General features: G+C 35.8%; 1 protein-coding gene across 6 annotated transcripts in view; it reads right to left on the bottom strand.

The window, feature by feature from the left end:
• Positions 1-951: 951 nt before the first annotated feature.
• The window catches only part of LOC121430017 (calcium uptake protein 3, mitochondrial-like), a 43,034-nt gene continuing 27,424 nt past the window's right edge, over positions 952-16,561 (bottom strand). For 5 of the 6 annotated variants that reach the window (XM_041627325.1, XM_041627459.1, XM_041627523.1 and 2 more), the window contains 7 exons: positions 15,785-15,824; positions 14,633-14,770; positions 13,995-14,006; positions 4,963-5,071; positions 4,301-4,390; positions 3,614-3,681; positions 952-2,031 (listed from right to left, as the gene is read on the bottom strand). In XM_041627325.1, the coding sequence (XP_041483259.1) occupies positions 1,957-2,031; positions 3,614-3,681; positions 4,301-4,390; positions 4,963-5,071; positions 13,995-14,006; positions 14,633-14,770; positions 15,785-15,824 (532 nt within the window). In that variant the 3' untranslated portion in view covers positions 952-1,956. The remainder of the gene's footprint in view (positions 2,032-3,613; positions 3,682-4,300; positions 4,391-4,962; positions 5,072-13,994; positions 14,007-14,632; positions 14,771-15,784; positions 15,825-16,561) is intronic. The other variant, XM_041627391.1, reaches the window with a different exon arrangement.

The following is a 16,561-nucleotide window of genomic DNA, read 5'->3' as shown; positions in this document are numbered from 1 at the left end:
TGGTGTAGTGTTGCACTCAGTGTTTACATAACACGACCAGCAGCCAAGTCCAAGCTGAACTGGTGCTGAACTTTTTGGACCAACTTTACGGTTAAGACTATATTGGCACTGATTCTGCAGACTCATAAACATACGATAAGGGCTAACTCTGTTGGAGGCTTTGAATCAGACTTCAAATCTTGGATTTGTAATTTTCAGAGTCTTGCCTTAATTTTCAATAAAAACAGAGAACTTTGAAAAAACAGTTAAAGGTGAGTCTCAAACCAATGACCTTGACTGCAGTGGACCCATAAGAGCGCATCGTTTTACCGATTGCAGCACACCAGACGAGCTGGTCGATACGTTGTAAAGTATGCTCTATACTATTACATGAATATTCATGAGGCGAAGTCTGACTAAATAAACCCTATCGGGTACTAAGTCTGCCAAATCAACATCAATACAGTCTTAACCCAACTTAACATTGGCATAGCACCATACTGGAAATAAAGTTGGTGCCAAGATGAATTCCATAAGTTGTTGACCCACAAATAATTTGATCGAGGTCATTTTTTGAAACTTGGGTTCGGTGTTGGTGCTGGGGAAGGCAATCCAAATTGAGCTTTCAACAACAACACCAACACTGAAAATGAAACTTCCCAATGTGCTTGGCTGGGTGGAGTGGGTGCAAGGCACCCCTCTTCCAGTTGACTGCTTTTAAATGCAATATAGTAATGTAGAGTTAACCACAACTATATAATTGTACACTCACCTTTATATTTGTATACTAAATGAAAAAAGGACACACTTAACAAGATACCACATTGGCCCTTATGAGAAATGGTGAAAATTAAAGGTTGAAAAAAAAGGTAATGGAATACTAGCTCTGTTTGAGATTACTTCTCAAGGACTTACTTCAACATTGAACACAAGCACATATGTAGCAAATGTAGTGAAAAATGTTTTGCCAGGTTTTGACATTGTGTGATGATATTGAGAAGTATCGATAATGGAAGCTAAATCAAGTATATAGGTAGATGCAATTCCTTTTGTAGAGTCAACCCAAGAATAAACAACTATACTATAATTCATGGGTTTATGAGGAAACTGGTAAATAAATTATTCTTGGCCTCATCACACAAAACTGAATGCTTGATCATGAAGCTGATTTTCAAGTTTCTAACTGATAATAATGTGCGATCAGGTATGTAGATTTAATTTTTACATGTTGTTACAGGGCTCCCGACTTTAGTTTAACTTTATCAAAAAACAAACAAACATATAATCAATATTTCAATACCTCCATGCAGAAAATAGTATATCCAAATAAATAATAAAGTAATAACAAAAGATAAGGTTTATAACTGTTTATGCTGTAATGTGCTTTGGGCCATTCTGGGAAAAGCACTTTATAAAAATTGGCTAATATTATTATTATTATTATACTCCACATAAGATTCTAATTTGATCTTATGATGTACGCCTTCAATTTCTAAGTGTCATTTTGAAATTTATTTATTTGTCAATTATATTATGTATGTCTATCCACAATGACTTCACTTATTAACCCATTCATTGCCTAGCTATTAAAACTTGGAAAGTCCCTATCAAAAACCAATGGTTATTACAGACTTAAATACTCAACAGTATACATGCATAGGACAAGCCTATCAAGTCAACATTACAAAATACTAAAATGGGGAAAACTTTATCCCTTGTTGACCTTTAATTTGGAGATGTACAGAGAGTGAATTTTTCTCATTTGCAAAGTATTTATCATCTCTTTTAGTAATCTAAATGGTAAATACTTGTATGTTGTACTTCTTGATGGCCCTTTATAGCTGTCAATGTTCCATCTCCCACGTTTATATGACTGTAGCGGAACTACAAGATCACAAACATATGAATAATTTATATCTAAAAGAAATTCTAAAGCTGCAGATCTACAGGGTTGCATCTTGGAGCCAGTGTTGACTCTTAGCTGTTGTGCTTGAGTTCTTTCCTCACACAAGCCTTGAACCCTTCCCAGCCAGCCGGCTTCTTCAGATGTTCCTACATATGGAGAAAACAGATAACAGAGGTTAGAGCAAACATGTAGAAGCAAGTTTGCAAAAGCACCATCTCAATTCCACAGTTCTGCCGTACTTTGGCAAAAGGAAGCAAGTTACGAAAGTATCATTTGTTGTAAATGAGCAATGTGTGTTAGTCATTCATTTACATAGACGTCAATCTAACAGTATATTTTCTTCAATATCTTTCCATAGAGCGATCTTTTCTTCCCCAAATTTTGCCTGAACGTGCAACATACAAAGCGTGTTTAAGAAACAACAATAACTCAAATTTGACTGAGTCACTTGTTTCCTTTGGGAAGAATTATTCAAAAAGTCCTATGTTCTTTACCCAGCATGCAACATTTGATCTTTTGGTCTTATAATACCTACCCCATTGAATTTTTCAACTTCACTCTTTCCAACCACCATACCACAAATATCTTTAAAAAAACAACTGCTTTATCTTGATAAGGAACAAATGATCACAGATTGCCTATGAATATTCATTTTCATTTTCTGATAAAAACAAAACGGGCATCACTGGATGACCCAGAGGGGAGGGGCACATCTGGCTCATGCCCCCCCTTTGAGAGCCATAACCAAACATGTTAATGTAGAGATGCCAATTTTACCCAAGTGTGCCCCCTATTTAAAGCAAGGACCTTTTTTTCTTCTTTTTTTTTCAATTTTTTTTTTGGTTGTCAATTTTCATCAGAGAAATGTGCCCCTCCCCTTTTGAAAAATCCTGGATCGGCCCCTGATGGGCAACAAGATTTACACCAAATTTCACAACACGTTTTCAGTTGTTTTATCAAAGACTATATGTTTCAAAACTAGTTAACAGCATAGGAGGATAAGAGGATTTGAAGCCAAAGTTCCAACGATTTTCAGCACCATCTCAAGTACACTGTAGTTACCATTGCTACCATCACACACTCGGAATCCTCTCGATGTATTCTACTCTTCATCACTTCCAGGAACCCCCTTTGGGTTCTTCCTTGACAACTACCATTACCAGTCCTCCTTACTAACACTATCACCAATCAACCACTCTCTCTCAGAATCCTAAATGTTTATTTTTAATTCATCATCGCTCCCAGGAACTCCCTGTTTGAAGACCACTACCTCTACTACTACTACTACCCCATCACTACTACCACCAATACCACTTCAATATTACTACCACAAATGCCACTATGACTACCATCACCACTACCACTACTACAGTACTACCACTACCAGAGCTACTATGACCACAATCACTACAACTACCTCCACCACTACTACCATCCACCACTACCACCACTCTGAATCCTCAATGTATTCTATTTTTCATCATTCCAAGGAACTTCTTCTGGCTTCCTGACGACAACTACCACCTCAGCTACTACAAGTTCTACCAGTACCACTAAAACCACCACTCACTCTAAATCCTCAATGTATTCTATTTTTCATCATTCACAGGAACTCCCTCTGGCTTCCTTGATGACAATTACCACCACGGCTTTTACCACCACACCAATACCACCACTACAACCTCTACCACTTTCATAACTACCACTACCACTAAAACCACCACTCACTCTAAATCCTCTATGTATTCTATTTTTCATCACTCCGAGGAATTCCTTCTGGCTAAGTTTCCCATCGCCTGTACATTCAAAGAAAAGAAATGGAACGTTAAAATCTATCAAGCAATCATTCACATAGATAATGTAATTTTCATTTCTTTGAAATTCTTAATCTTTATATCAATGAATCATTTCATTTATTTGCCTTGCTTCTTGAATCAAAGTCACTTCATAACACTCTCCTCAACTTAATGATAAATCTTACATGTACTAAATGTATCCATGCTATTAAATCTCTCTTCTGAAGAACTCCCAATCATATTTCAGGAATATCAAAATCTAAACTTCATTTGGATTAACATAAAAATAAAAATGAAATGCCTTTATATTGAATAATTTTGGAGCAAAGTTGCTGAAGTTCGATTGCAAATTTGGAATTGATCTTCAACATCTTTCCTCTAAAATTGTTGGATTAACTTTAATTTCAACTAATCAATTTACTTCCATATATACAATAAGCAGACCAAAATTCAAATATTTTTTTTTTCAAATAACGGCAAGACATGTGATTGATTTGATATTTGAGTCTAAATTAGCTTTGTAATCAATTTCAAATTTCTTACAATCCCTTCAAGTTCTACTGAAAACTGGTCCATATGCAAGTGTATCTGGGGTGTATTAAAGCATAGTAATACTTACCGTCTTTATCAAATATCTGAAAAACTGTATGTACTATGTGCCCATCGAGATTTTGACCAGTGGTGACGTTCACAGCTCTGCAGAACTCAGCTGAAAATGAGGGTAAAACAGAGTGAATTTAAAGAAATGCTGGGTAAAACTGAAAAAAGAAATACATGTACTAGAGCTCTTCAATATACAAGAAAAGGCAATAGAAAAGAACTGGAAAAAGTATTATCTTTTCTAAATAAAGAACCCTCTATCAGAGGGGGATATCACCCCAACCCCAATAAAAAAAATAAAATGAATAAACTGACCATAGATTATTTAGTCTTGAGTTGAAAGTGAGTATTCTCATTCATAATCTCACCTTATCTTAATTTTCATTATACATGTAATGTTAATCCAAATGAAGTTAACTTGTGAATTGCATTCATGAATCAAAACAAAGAAATTAGCACTTTTAAATATATCATGAAGTGAGAATGAACACATTATTTGAGGTCAATTCATATATTTTGGTATTTTTTTTTCTTCAGATGGTTGGTATGATTTAATTCTAGTCATTACCTTGTATGATGGGTTAGTCAGCGAATGTGTACAATATAATTGTGTGTACTTGTTTTGTGGCAATGATACGTTTTATTTTTCAGTTGGTTGTGGAATTTAAATCTAGTTATTACCTTGTGTGATGGGTTGGTCTGCAAACGTGTACATCCTCAGGACAATCTCAAAATCATCAAGATGATTGATAAACTGAAAGAATTCTGTGAAGCTTTCAAAAGAGATACCCTGTAAAGACAAATGAACAACAAATTAATTAATTAATCAATTTTTAAAAGTGATCAATCTTAAAATTAAGGTTTGTTCAACTGCAGTAACAAATCATCAGTGTCTTTTATTGAAATAAATTGCAGCAAAAAGTGCAGTTATATGTCATATTATAAAGAGAAATCTTGCATATTAACTGTAATGTATGACCTCAAATGACCTTTGACTTATGTAACCTCTAAGAAAATCTTAGGACGCCTTTATACCAAAATTTGCGTCTTTCACACAAGAATCCCACAAGTGTCTTTCTCTAGCTTATCTCTTACATTCAGCAGAGATAAAATGGTATTCAAAGGCTTTATGCATCAACTTCAGTGGCTTCCAGGCATTCACCATTTTCGGTCTGAGATGGAGAGTTAAAGGAGAAGTCCACCCTTACAAATATTTCTTGGAATAAATAGAGAAAATCAAACAAGCATAACTCTGAAAATTTCATCAAAATCGAATGAAACATAAGAAAGTTATGACAATTTAAAGTTTAGCTTAATTTCACAGAACAGTTATACGCACATCATGGTCGGTATGCAAATGAACAGACTGATGACGTCATCCACTTACTATTTCTTTTGTATTTTATTACATGAAATATTCTAATTTTCCCCTCATTGTCAGTGAAATTTTTTTTTATTCCTCCCTGAATATGTGGAATTACCATTATTTCAACAGTTTATGATTAAGTCAAGCTGGTCCTTATTGTCAAATCTGTAAAAATTGAAATACATGTATTGTATAATTTAAACGATTAAAAACAAAAGAATAGTGAGTGAGGGACATAATTGATTCTCTCATTTGCATATCATTGAGTTGTGCACATATCTGTTTTGTGGAAAATAAGCAAAACTTCATAATGTCAAAGCTTTTTTTATTTTACATCCGATTTTGATGACATTTTCATTTATAAAAATCAACATTTTTTCTGGGATGGACTTGACCATTAAGCATTTGTGATAGTATAATGCCCTACATAAATGTACATGTAGCATATGCATTTAAGGGCAAAGATGTTTGGATAACCATGGTTATCATCTGAACAACTGACGCAAAGTTACGAGAAAACTTAAATGTTTGTAATGGACAATGGGTGATGAACCAATGCCATCTGGATATCTTAGCCTGGCAGTCACATTTGGTGGGCAAATGACGAATAATTATTAAAGGTATTGTTTAACTTTGTGAGCAGCAGATTTAAAAAATTCTCAAACCAAGATGAAACATGTGTACAAGTGCATGTATTAGAACTAATAAACACTGAAAACAACCATTATTGAGAATGAAAAGCTAAAACTACAAGGCAAACCCTGATTTTGTAAATAGGCGTCTTCTAGACGCCTAAATAGTATACATAAGTGTATGGGATGAAATTAAGATGGTGTTTCCGGTCACTTTATACTTCAATTTTTGAAGCACTAAATAATTATTTTCGAACGCAATTTTTTCTGGGCTTCATTTTTGTAACATATCACAGACACAGGTGACAAGTGTGACCTTCTAGCTCAGATTTTTTAAAAGTCAAACCAATGTTAAACAATCACTTTAAGATTTGCTGTATTGAATTCAATAAGACTCTTTTTGTGTATAATTGTTGAAAACTGATTTTTTAAAATTACAATTTGGGTGATAATAACGTTGTATTTTACCCAGGGTAGCCACTTCAATTCTGAAAACTGTTCTCCAGCGGGCCCTGATGAACACGTTATTATTACCCCGGTTTTATTGGGCGCTCGAGCATTTGCTGAAATGCACACTCATGAATTTCAGGGAGGGATACCCCACTCATAACGGTGAAATGGATTCAGCTAATCCGGCTTTTAATGTTGCAATGAAATGGTTTTGAAAGCATCCGTTCTATGTGTTCCTTATTGTGGCAAAGATGTACATCTGAAAATGTATTTGCTCCTAATGATGATACCCAGGCTCTGTCTTAAAAAGCATTGCAATTGATCCAATCAACCACTACAATGGAAAGCTAGCAATGTCCTCATCTAAACAGTAGGTTTGTTCAACACACTTTCTAGATGTCAAGTCCAGTCATAAATTCATAGGTTTCTTATAAATTCAGTGTGCTTATCTTTGTTTAGAAAGGACATTGTGCAAATTTCCTGAAGAAAAAATTGTGACACCGATGCAGTGGCATGATGAGCCCCAAATTTTGAGGGGGCTCAATATGGTGTATTGTGTAAAATGCAATAAAAAGTTGCCAGCGAGCGAAATTATCGAGCAAAAATTTCGACATTTTCTGATAAAAATACAAGTTTGTGATAGATTTGACATAATATTAAAAAAATAATATCATATTTTACCCTTGACCCTTTCCTCTTCTTTATTTTTTTATGGACGTGATTTTTTTTTTTTGGGGGGGGGGCAAGAGCCCCCCATCTGTACCAGTGCATCAATGGATTTCCATATACTTGAGGTTGATAGGATCAATCATAGCTCTCTGAAAGACAGGGCCCTGATGTCTTTGATGATTACTTATCATTGACAACTTGATTTAATAATAATAATACATAACATTTATAAGGTGCTTACTACTGGTGTTTCTGAGTGCACTGTGTTCTGTGTATGGTTTGTACTTGGGATAAAAAAAAAATGTGGCAGGGGAAAATGACACAAAAAATAATGCAACTAAGCTAACAATAAAAAATCAAAACTGGTAGGTTTTGAGTAGGGTTTTGAAGTGATTCACAGACTTGGCATTATGAACGTAAGATGGTAGCTTATTCCAAAGGGAAGGGGCATTGGGTGCTGAGAAAGTGACCATGGTAGCTACCATTAATGGTTAAGTATATATCCAATGGTTACCTGGGGAAAATCTTCACTTTAGTGAATGACTTATGAAATCATTTTTCTCCTGAAACAGGTGCTAGATGCTTTTGTCAACCCTTTTCACGCAGCTGTACAATAGTAGACGTGACCTGACTGTTAAAGCAACTGTCTGTTATATCATCTTTCTCTTGCCAAGTTACACTGATGCCAAACGGTGTCATGAATGTAATATTTATCCATTTTCCCCATGGACTGCTAAGTTTGGCAAATGAAGCTGTGATGCATTTTACCTGTTTTAACACTGATAAAATGGACCCCTCCAAATAGCATTTTTAAGTTCATGCAAATCAAACCAGAATATATTTTGCTTTTATGATTGGAGAACATAATTTCTTATATCTATCGAGGGAGGTGTTTCATAAGTCTTTTCATATTAAGTTATGAGGGAATTTACAATCGAATGGTGAGGAACTTCACATTAACACCAATGATAATCTGGTGTGTATCAATTTTTTTTTAGTGTGGGTGAGTCGTGGTCTAGTGGTTCTGACTCTCGCTTTTGAAACAGAGGGTCGTGAGGGTTCAAATCGTAGCCATGGCGTGTTTTCCTTCAGAAAGAAATTTATCCACACTGTGCTGCACTTGACCCAGGTGAGGTGAATGGGTACCCGGCAGGAGTAATTCCTTGCATGCACTGAGCGCCGTTGATGGTCGAGCTAAAGCCGGGGTAATAATAGCAAGCGCTTTGTATCCTCTGGCAAAAATCGCTTTAAAAATCCAGCTTTCATTATTATTATTATTATTCACTACAAGAAAAGATCACCCAAAGACTGTCAATAAGTCGTTCCAAACCACCCAATCACAAGAATCCGTTAGATTACGAGAACTTTTTCAAGCTAAAAAAACCCCCTGTTTAATATTCCAGCATTCACATCGCCCTGAAAAGAGGTGCGTGCCCGGCCAACTACACGCCCTGGGGTGGGGGGCATTCAAATATATTGCTGTATACACGCATGACCAAGTAATTTCTAAACACCCCCTAAACAAGTTTCTCTCTGTGTGCAAAATAACCCCCTAAACAAGTTTTTCGTGGGCTTTATTTACACATTTTAGCCCCTTAACATGTTGTCACCAAAATATGACCTCGGGGAAAAAGCTTGGGAAAAACATACCCTAAACATCTTTGGCTTGTCTTAAAAAAAAAGCCTTGGGGGAAAAAATATATAGGCACGTATTGTATTACCGGACACTATCATATTTCCGGACGCGCATATTATGCGTATGAAATCAATTTCGTACCGTAAGACTTCCGCATATCAATTTCACAGATCAATTCAAAGAACAAAATTGCAAAAACAAGGCGAAAAAATCCAACTTTTACCTTATTTTTCTCTAAAATGACAGAAAACGCTTATAACATAGTTTTGCATTAACAATTGATCCCAATTGATCTATTTTCTGATGGAAATACGGGCATAATTATTTGCCGAATTTTAATCTTGTCCGCTCCATCGCTCAGATCATCGACGGCTAGTTCTCAAGGTACTCGGTAGTCCGGCCATGCGCGAGGTTTACCGTGATAGATCCAGATCTAGAGAGCCGTCGACGATCGACAGCGCATCGATCGAACTTGATGACTGAGGGTCACGATATGAACGAGCATTAATACTGGAAAGTGCCATATCGAACGCGCGATAAAAAATGAAATTGGTTAGCAAACACAAATTTATTACAAAGATCTGTTCAGAATCGATATAAGAAAGCAAACAAAAATTTAGAATTTACTCATGATATATCATGAAAAAATCACACGCAATTCTTTCTTACATCAATATAATCAAGAATATTTTTACCCATCCGGCGCGCGTCCGGAATTATGATGTAATTTGTCACGCATGAAAATAATTGTTTTTTCGCGAAGGGTATGAGGCAAGTGCGGTGCAAAGAAAACGGTTGGAATATATAAAATAATTTCGTCATATTCATAATTTTCAGAATATTTGGAATAGCAAGTGATAATTTTTCTTGATTGTATTTCCTCTAGTTGTCATTTTTAAAGCACTGAAATAAAGGTGTCCGGCAATAGGATACACTGCCATACCCTAAATACGTTTGACCATGATTGTCCATTGACCAGTATTTCAAAACCTCCCTTTTTCTTGAAAATCAGTGTTTTTGATACCCTTAACGAGTCCATGTGCGGACCGCATCCAAAACTGAAATAACACCCCTTTAAACGCGTTATTTTGGTCAGGCGTGTGTACAGCAATATATTTGACTACCCCCCCCCCCGGCTACACGCTGCTAAAAGTTCCATAATTTGCTTTCACACTGCCAAAATAATTGCGACCTTGGAAAAATCCAGCGAAAGTTCTTGGAATTTTGACAAGTACCCTCTACCCGGTATTTAGCGGGGATTTTCTTTTGGGGAGATGTGTAATTTGCTTTCACACTGCCAAAATACCTGGAACTGACAAACATGGGGGCGGTCTGAAACCACCTAATAGGGACTCTTTTTGTCTTACATACAGGCCTGCAAATACTGCAAGGGGGTCCTACTGTGCAATGGTATAGAAATAAAGAATGGACATTAGGGTGATGTTACAAAATATTGCATGAGGTGTGAGAGAGTAAGAATGTCTCTCTTTCACAGAACAAAAAAATTCTTGTACCATTGCACTAATTAGGATATTTCCTTTTTTTATTGTGTAATGCCTCAAAAGTTGGAGAAATTTCTGACACCAGGGAATACGATATGGGGAAAGAATTTCTGATTGGAAATATTTTTAAGTGCATGAATTGAGATTCACATTTACCCTTGTAAGCTTAAAATGATATCACAAAGAAAAAAAGCGAGTTGTTTCGTAATGGTGTAGTTAACAAGGGCACAGTATACAAATAGCGAATAGGCATGAGTGCGATGGTGCGAGATTTCGCATGAGGTGAAAGAAAGATGCTCTATTCAACGAGGCGTTAGCCGAGTTGAATAGAGCGTTTCTTTCTTTCACAGAATGCGAAATCTCGCACCATTGCACGAATAAGAATATTCGCTATTTGTGTTGTACAACGCCTCGGAATCTAGCGAAAATATGAAAAAAAACAAGAGTTTTTCCCTCCAGTAATCTATGAAAAGGGAGCAAAAATATTGAAAGCGAAAAGCAAAATCCCACAAGCCGGGCCCACAAGCGCGCATGATCTTGGACAGCATTGTGCATTTAGCCAGCGGGCTGTACGCGCATTATCACCTTATTCAATGAAATCGCATTGTGACGTCACCTTCTAAGGCCGTGCAATGGTACATTTTGGATGGTACGTCTTGTGTGCAACGGTACGAATGTGTGACATTCAGCCTCTAATTTGATCGCGTATAACAAGCTAAATAGGCGTTGTACAACACTAAATATGCATCTTATCATAATGACAAATGACCATGCAATGGTATGCTTATTTTTTAGATAATACATGTGCACTGGTACAAATGTTGCATGTTTCAGCTCCCATAGGTTCACTACACTGAACCTTCATTGTGAGATTCACATCTAATGTCAGTTAAAAACTCTGTACTATGCTGATGAAGCCTCAAATAAAAATTTCAAGTTTCATTAAGCATTGTTTTTTTTTCATTAAAAAATCCATAAAGTAGAAGCTATGTAATTATGAAAAAACAAATTACTGGTTAAAACCATTAGTGTAATCATTAATCTCTGTCATAAACAATCTGGTGAGTAATTTACAATAAAGCATCAAGATACTTCTGGAGCTGATTGCATAAAGTTACTCTTTAGCAGGGGCGGATCCAGAATTTCCAAAGGGGGGGGGGGCAAATTTTTTCGGAGAAAATTTTTGACAACCCCCCTCCCCAAAAGGTTTTAAACCACAAATTAAGTATATTTCGTACCTGAAAAATTTTGACCAGCAAAAAAAAAGAGGTTCAATTTAAAAAAAGGGGGCACACCTCGGTTTCAATATTTCATATTGAACACATTTTGTCTTGTGATAATTTTTTTTTTGTACCATATTTGTTGTTTTCTTGTATTATGTTTTTTGTTGTTATATGCCACACTTTGCTTATTCCTTATAATTTCAATCTTTTATATTGTAAAAACTTTTTGTAATTCTGCTCTGTGGTGTGATGGAAGTTTTTTATCTGAATAAACCATTTTGAATTGAATGGCATTCTTACATTATAAATTTTAATTTTTCTTCTTTTTCTTCTCAAAAGGGGGGCACGTGGCCCCCCCCTGGATCTGCGCCTGCTATTTAGGTACTTCCATGGAACAAAGTATCATTTTATTCAAATTAATTTAAAGTGTGGCAAGTGTTGTGCTTTGCAGGATAAAGCCTCTATTATTTATATAATATTGACTGGCCTTGAGGGGAACATCAAATATATTGCCAGCAAATGAATCATATTGGCCCGAGTCTTTAGACGAGGGCAATATGGGTCATTTAAGGGCAATATATTTGATGTTCCCCGAAAGAAGAGCCAGTCAATATTTTTATTATCATCCAAATCAGATATCTAGAGCAAAAATCATGATAATGGGGATATTTCTTTTAAAAATAGAGTTCTATTGTGTCATGTTAATATCGGTCTAGGCTCTGCACTTTACCATTATGACGTACTTGCAAGCGCTCGGATTCAGCGTTGTCTTTATTATGACGTATATTGTTGGTGGGCGGATCCTTATGAAGCGTATCTCTTTATACGCATCCACAAATTCCCGGATGTGAGACCAGGGAAAATACAAAGGTATATTTTGCTCCGTCTCTGCATGCAAAGTAAATATGCGCAATGAGACCGAGGAAAATACAAACAATATACCTACCCCTTCCGATATTCAGAAAATGTAGGGCAATACGGTTTTGTAAATGACCAGCTCAGATGTCTGATACGGGTGATAATAGATAATATTTTATTCCTAAGTTTCAACTTTGGAAGACACAACTGAACATCACTTCATGCTTACCATATTATAGTCAATCGTAAAGTCATACTTAATATCATAAACAGAATAATGAAATGCAATCCCTGGATTAATTTCATGCCCCTGTACCCTTATATGGCAGCTAAGCTACAGCCGGTGTAATGGTATACATTATAAAGCGCAGTAGAGAATATAATTTAGTTACTGTGCGGAATAATTGGGAAATGTTACAGTTCTTACATTAGTTATCATGCCATTCAATATTTATCTGCATAGCTCTATAGGACTAATCAATTTCCATTACTTCAAAATCTTTGTAATTGATGCAATTACTTTAGAATTGCAATTTTTTAACTGATACATCAGTTTTAATAAGAGCAAATAAATGTATACTTCAGTTACAAGAAACAGGCAAACCCTAGGGGCGTTTCATGAAGGACTTTTATCGTTTTATCAAACAAGTACCAGTTTATCCGACAGTTACCATAGGAAGAGTGCCTCTCAGCCAATCAGAATCAAGGAAAAATGTCAGATCTGACAACTTGTCGGATGAAAATATTGATGAAACGCTCCCCTGGATACTTATAGTTAATTTTGCGACCTGAGAAAGACTTGCAGTTAGTTGAAAATTTATGGCAACATATCTTCACCGAGCACCAAGCCCCCAAGCATTATAATGGTAATGAAATTCAATGATTTTCCCTGATAAGGCATATTCAGTGAGCGATGACTGCAGAAACCAAGGCGTGGATATAGGTTTTTATGATTTCATTTAGATGGTTTAGCACCCCCTTCCCAACCCTGCCGTTAATTTCCTTCAGCAAGAAATTATCCACATTGTGCTGCACCTGACCCAGGTGAGGTGAGTGGGTACCCGTTGCGATTTATCTCTCATATGCTTAGGCACCTAACCTGTGGCTCTAGGACAGCCAGGTTATTAATATAATACCATGTGCAATATCAAATGCATGAGGGTTCATGCTTATAGTAGCTTCATTATCATTATTATTAAATAATTTACCTTATTCCATCAATTTTTTTAGCTAAAAGTAAAATATGAAATAAGAATCCAATATCACGATGGTACTTGGAGATCTACTATGAAAGCAGCAATGCCTTTTTCTTTGCATAATTCTGAAGATTTGAATAAAGCAGCAGTGTGTTGTTAAAAAAAACATCATTCTACTTACTCTTTCACCAAACTTCATATTAGTAAAAAAGAGACATAACATTGCATTAATTATCAATTTAAAAAGTGAGTTTGACCTGGGTTTTAAAGAAATGATAGCCATTTGATTTCTTTTCATTATTCTTTACATCTTCTGATCATTTTTAAGAATGAATTCAGAGCAACCTGATTGCAATGTTAAATCATATCATGTGACATCCACATTTCCTAAAAGTACAGCGCATGGTATTGCAAAAGGTGCAAAAAAAGTGAAATGGATTAAAAAAAAAACAAATTTGCACATATTTTGTTCGCAGATTCAAAGTAGTTTGAAAGTGAAGTTGGGAGTTGCAAAGGTTGCAGTTTTCACTTTCCATAACTAGTAGTTAAAAAACAGAAAAAATGGCTTTAAACCAATGGCTTATAACTTTTGGTGTCATCATTTCATAAAACAAGTTCCTTGGTCTTTTATGCATAATAAAAATGGAATGAATGATATGCACACTAATCTTTAAAACATTGCATTTCCATCAATAACTATAGGTTGAGTTGTGCAATTAAAAATGCTAGAGAAAATGGCATTTGCCCAAATTTGTCAAAAGTAGCCCTAAATCTTTTTTTCCACTAAACTAGTTTTAGGACGGGAGGTGTCTATTATACCTTTTCTTCTGGCATGCGATCTCGGACCCTCTGCACATATTCTTCCATTTCTGCATCCTCTAGATGTGTGTAGCGTAGGAGGATGTTAGCAAACTCTGCCTCGCCAATACTGGGCATCCCTCTGGAGAACTCATAGAAGTGAGGGAGGAGAGAAGGGGTTGTCAAGGAAATCAATGTTTATGGGAGGACTGTCCTCTTGTGAAGTATTGTCGTGTGAGACCCTACCCTTAACAAGTATATATGTTTCAAACAAAACGACACCCTTGACAAGTATTCCCTGAATAGACCCCCCCCCAAAAAAAAAGTACAGTGATATCTTAATTGTTATGTCATGGACGTGATCACGGATGTCTGCTTCAACTTTAATTACATGAATTTATTACTGCCCCATCCGACTCTAAACAAGTGCATCCTTCATAAAGCATTTTAGTCTTTATTTATACCCTCGCAAATTAGAACATAATCATGTAGCTTTCCTAGCAAAATATATACCCCTTTTTCAGTATTTTTGGCACCCTTATTATGTTACGAACGTAACCTGCCCAATTTTGAAAAAGAGATCTTTTTTCATGTTTCTTTGGTCGTGCCTGGTATGCACTTGTCAATGGAAGTGCCCCCCCCCCCCCCCCCGGAATAAAATCAGGAGCTCAATAAACATGGCCACTTATAAAAACCCTCTCAAGACTGACTCTGAGATTCATTTATACGTCCTCTAAAACCGAGTCTGGACAATCCAAATAATAGACATATTACAACAGTATGAATGTTGGATAGAGTAAGAATAATAACAATAGTTATAATAATAATGATAATGATAAACTGGTGCTTATATAGTGGATAATTGATTAAAACTGGTCTATGCACTTTACATATACAATTTACTCTCCAATATTACAATTACACTACTACAAAATAAGTACGTTTTCAGATGTATTTTAAATGATTCAACAGATGTACAAGATCGATGATGGATTGGTAAACTGTTCCAAAATTTGGGACTGCAAAAATCAAAGCTAGTTTGCCCCCCTTTTGTAACAACTCTCTGAATGTGTAAGATTGAAGTATCTTCACTAGAGTAGAGTTGACCAATCTATTGTGAATATATTACATTTTCTCAAATATTCAGCTATGCAAGTGAAATAAAAAGGATATTTCCAGCTCAAGCACCTCAGTCTGGAGATTGTCCATAAACCTAGAATTGATAAACACAAATATTGATAATCATTACAACAAATTTCCTCTAATTTTCAGAGAATGCAACTGTAGTGGTGCATTCCAATTTGAGTCGTTACATGTAGGTAAAGAACAAGTTGCTCCTTTGGATCCCCAATATCCAGCTTTAAAACTCACAAATTCCAGCAATGCAGGCTCAACAACGTTGGAAAACACTGTGATAGGAATTCTGATAATTAAACCTCGGTTTAACCCTGGTCTGAAGGAGAAATTTAAACTTCTAGAGAATGCCGGATTTCCTGATACTTGTTCTATATTCATGGCAAAGATAATGTACCAAATAATTCATTAAAAATTCACTTTATTTCTTTTTATGTCATATTTTTCCCATTTCAAGATATAATAGGTGTTAAGACAACTTTCAAGAAAAGAATAATTGTTAATTGGTGAATGAGTTGACAACTGGCATTCCAAAAAATTATGGTCTTAGTTAACCCAGGGCCCCATCTTACAAAGAGTTATGATTAATCTGGAAATCCATCGGTGTCATATTTTTTTCTACAGGAAATATGCAAAATGTCTTTGGTAAACAGAGGCGAACACACCACATTGTCAAGAAAACAATGAATGTATGAATATACATCATATCTAGATTTTTTTTTTGGAGCAAACATTCATTTTAGATGTGGGTGTTGCTGGCTTTCCATAGTTGAGGTTGATCAGAACTCTTTGTAAGACGGGGCCCAGGTTTAACAA

The sequence above is a fragment of the Lytechinus variegatus genome, chromosome 1, assembly GCF_018143015.1.
Source record: "Lytechinus variegatus isolate NC3 chromosome 1, Lvar_3.0, whole genome shotgun sequence".
Taxonomy (NCBI): domain Eukaryota; kingdom Metazoa; phylum Echinodermata; class Echinoidea; order Temnopleuroida; family Toxopneustidae; genus Lytechinus; species Lytechinus variegatus.
This window is presented reverse-complemented; position numbering and strand designations above follow the sequence as displayed.